Source organism: Alligator sinensis, unplaced genomic scaffold (assembly GCF_000455745.1).
Source record: "Alligator sinensis unplaced genomic scaffold, ASM45574v1 scaffold973_1, whole genome shotgun sequence".
NCBI lineage: Eukaryota > Metazoa > Chordata > Crocodylia > Alligatoridae > Alligator > Alligator sinensis.
The window spans coordinates 531,389-534,161 of NW_005842622.1; the positions used below are offsets into that span (position 1 = coordinate 531,389).

The 2,773-nt window shown below is 60.3% G+C and overlaps 2 protein-coding genes across 9 annotated transcripts in view; one reads left to right on the top strand and one right to left on the bottom strand.

Moving 5' to 3' along the window:
- The window catches only part of RAB3IL1 (RAB3A interacting protein like 1), a 32,524-nt gene that overhangs the window by 27,988 nt on the left and 1,763 nt on the right, over positions 1-2,773 (bottom strand). Inside the window, exon 1 of one of the 5 annotated variants that reach the window (XM_025215104.1) lies at positions 443-523. The exons of 3 other annotated variants lie outside the window; for them this stretch is intronic. In XM_025215104.1, the coding sequence (XP_025070889.1) occupies positions 443-495 (53 nt within the window). In that variant the 5' untranslated portion in view covers positions 496-523. Of the gene's footprint in view, positions 1-442; positions 524-1,436; positions 1,563-2,773 lie in introns of those variants that run through there. One more of the 5 variants, XM_014524530.2, reaches the window with a different exon arrangement.
- The window catches only part of LOC102386369 (bestrophin-1), a 43,738-nt gene continuing 42,702 nt past the window's right edge, over positions 1,738-2,773 (top strand). For all 4 annotated transcript variants that reach the window (XM_006033341.2, XM_025215099.1, XM_025215100.1 and 1 more), the window contains exon 1: positions 1,738-2,291. The gene's annotated coding sequence lies outside the window, so the exon portion shown is untranslated. The remainder of the gene's footprint in view (positions 2,292-2,773) is intronic.

Here is a 2,773-nt window from a genome sequence, read left to right on the forward strand (position 1 = left end):
GCAGCAGGATCCAGACCTAAAATTCTAAGGATGAGCTTGCTCCCCATGCTCCCACCTCCTTTTTTCACTGCCATTAACACTTTTGGGTCCCTTTACCTTCAGTCTGGTTCTGTGCTCTTAACACACTCTCATCTTTCCGTCTGTTCTTCTGTTCCACTGGTTTCCCTGTCTTTTTTCTTTCTCCCTTTCTTCTGTTTGAGCAAGTGGCTTCCTCTTAGTCCAGGGCATTTTTCCCTGTTCCTGCCTCTCATACAGCCCCATCCTTCAGCTAAGGAGAGGTTTCTGAAGGAGAACAAACCTCTGATGAACAAAACATGGTCTCAAAGCACAACAAGAAGGAACAGCTCAGAGGGTCTCTCTCCCCTTCGCCTGCTCTCTACTGCATGCCTCATTTGACAGAAGCGGGCTGCTCCTCAAAGACATAGCCAATAATATCAGTTACCTCCGGAAAAAAATGCAGCCTCCTGGATGTGAGATTCTGGAAACTTTGTGCATACTGCAGAAACCAACCGCAGGTCGCTCCCTGTTCCCTCCTCAGCTGCTCGGACCAGACCTCTGCTTTAGTCCGGGACAGCTCAAATGCCAGGGGAAAACAGACACCTTCCCCAGACAAAGGTCTCTGCCACCACTCATCCATCTCTTTACATACACACAGGGGCTAGAGGAGATAAGGCAGAAAGCATGGCCCTGGGCTCAAAGCCAAGGACAAGAAGCTGAAGGCGTTAAGACACCTCCTTTCTTCCTGAAAGGCAGCCCATCCTGATGGAAAAACACAACCAGCCTCTCCCCCATCCAAAGCACCGGCAGGTCTGCTGTCCCCAGCCATTGGGGAGCACAAGCGTGGAGCACGTCCTGCCTGCGCATGGGCACTCAAGGCCAACACTAGAGCGAGCCAAGTCCCCAGGACCGGTACCAGACAGACCTCCCAGGGTGGGAATCCCGTAGGATCTGCCAGGAGCCCCTTGGCTTTCCCCTCAGAGCCACAGCAAAGCGCCGGCTACTGCTTGCCCGAACTCTGGTCCCTTCCAGCCTTGGAGGGGGGAGAGAGCAAAGGGGGAAAAGAGAAGGGGGTCATAGGAAAGTGAGGTTGAAAGGCACCTCACAAGGTCATCAAGTCCCTGCTCAAGGCAGGACCACCCCTGCCTAAACCATCCCGGCGAAGAGGGCACCGTCCAGAAACTCCGCAACTTCTCTGGGAAGCCGAGGAGAGCCGGGCACAGGGAGCAGCGGGGAAATGCAGAGGACCTCGCGCCCCGGCTCTGCCAGCTGCTGTCCCCAGGGGCATGATGCTCGCGGGGTGCGGGGCGAGGAAGGGTTTGCGCGGGGTGCGGTGGAGCGGGGCCCACCTCAGTACCCTCCCGCAGCCGCCGAGGGCAGGGGCAGGGAGGGCAAACGAAAGTTTCCGCCCGCAGCAGGGGGACGCCTTGCAGACCTACCCTCGCCACATGCTGGCTCCGCAGCCCCTGAGGCGCAGCTGCGGTGGCGGGGCTCTGCGGCGCGGGGCTGCAGCCCGGCCCGCTCCGGCGCCGGCTCCGCCCGGGAGATGGGGAACGGGTCACGTGCCCTCGGGGAGGCTCCGCTTGCAGGATGCAATGCCCCGCTCCTCCCTCCCGGCCTCCGCCGGCTCCTCGGGGTGCCCCGGCTGCAGTCCAGCCGGGGTGGCCTTCCCCCGTCCCAGCAGAGGGCTCCCAGTCGGGGTCCGCGTGCGCATGCAGCAGGGGAGAGAGGTGGCAGGCTCCCAAGGGCCTGGCAGCACTGTAAAGACCCCCGCCTGAGGATGTCAGGGGGCTCCCACCCCCGCGAGGGCAGGGGAAGCCTTAGGCGCCCCAAGTTCCCCAATGATTCGTCCACCTTGACAAGGAAGCGGGGACCCAGCCCAGGAAGTCGCTCACTGGCCTCCCTTAGGCGGGGAGGCCACAGGCAAAGGGGACAGCAGAATCCGTGGGACAAAGAATGATAAAAACACACAGGGAGGGGAGGAGTGCCTCAGAGGTTCAAAAGAAGCGTGCCAAGCAGGGACACGGCTCACAGCAGGCCGCGGGCAGTGCCAAGGAGCCAGCAGACGCTGCCCAGCTTGGACACGGGAATGGAGCAAGGAGAGGAAAGTGGCCCTGCAGACCCACCCGGCCAGCAGTGGTGACATGTAGGGGGTGCCTCTGAGACTGGCAGTGCACCCCCTGACACCGGATGCCGCCAATGGTGCCAGTGATGCCTGCCAGTGGCAGCCGCTTGCCACCCTCCCCTTGCCGGTGATACTGCCAGTGGCATCTGCAGGTGGTTCTCAAGCGCCAGTAAGTGCTCGCCACTCCTCCTCTGCACCAACACTGCTGCAGCGGCCTGTGGGCGGCCCCCACTCGGCCCACCCTAGCCGCCAACATCAGTGCGGCTACCTGTGGGAACTCCCCGCTCCCTGCCACCGCACTCCCACCCCCGGGGCCACGCCACGTCCCCCCAGCCTCGGCAGGCATGAGGCATTCATGCCAGCCAGACCCTCCTTTCTGGTCAAGTACACGGCCAGCTTGGCCAGGGTCCATATTCTAGGTGTCAACTCCCACCACTTGGGAGCCCATGTTGTATTTAACCTTTGTGGGGGAGACCCTGTTTGATTTATGTTAGTTTTATTACAAGTACTCAGTGCCTTGGTACTATGGGGATCCTGCCTGTATGTTGCGGTTGTTGTTAGTGCAATTCAGATGCCCTCTGGTGAAACACCACTGAGATCAGGACCTGTTTTGTTAAGCCCGCACACAGAGTAAGCAACATCTCCTGCTGA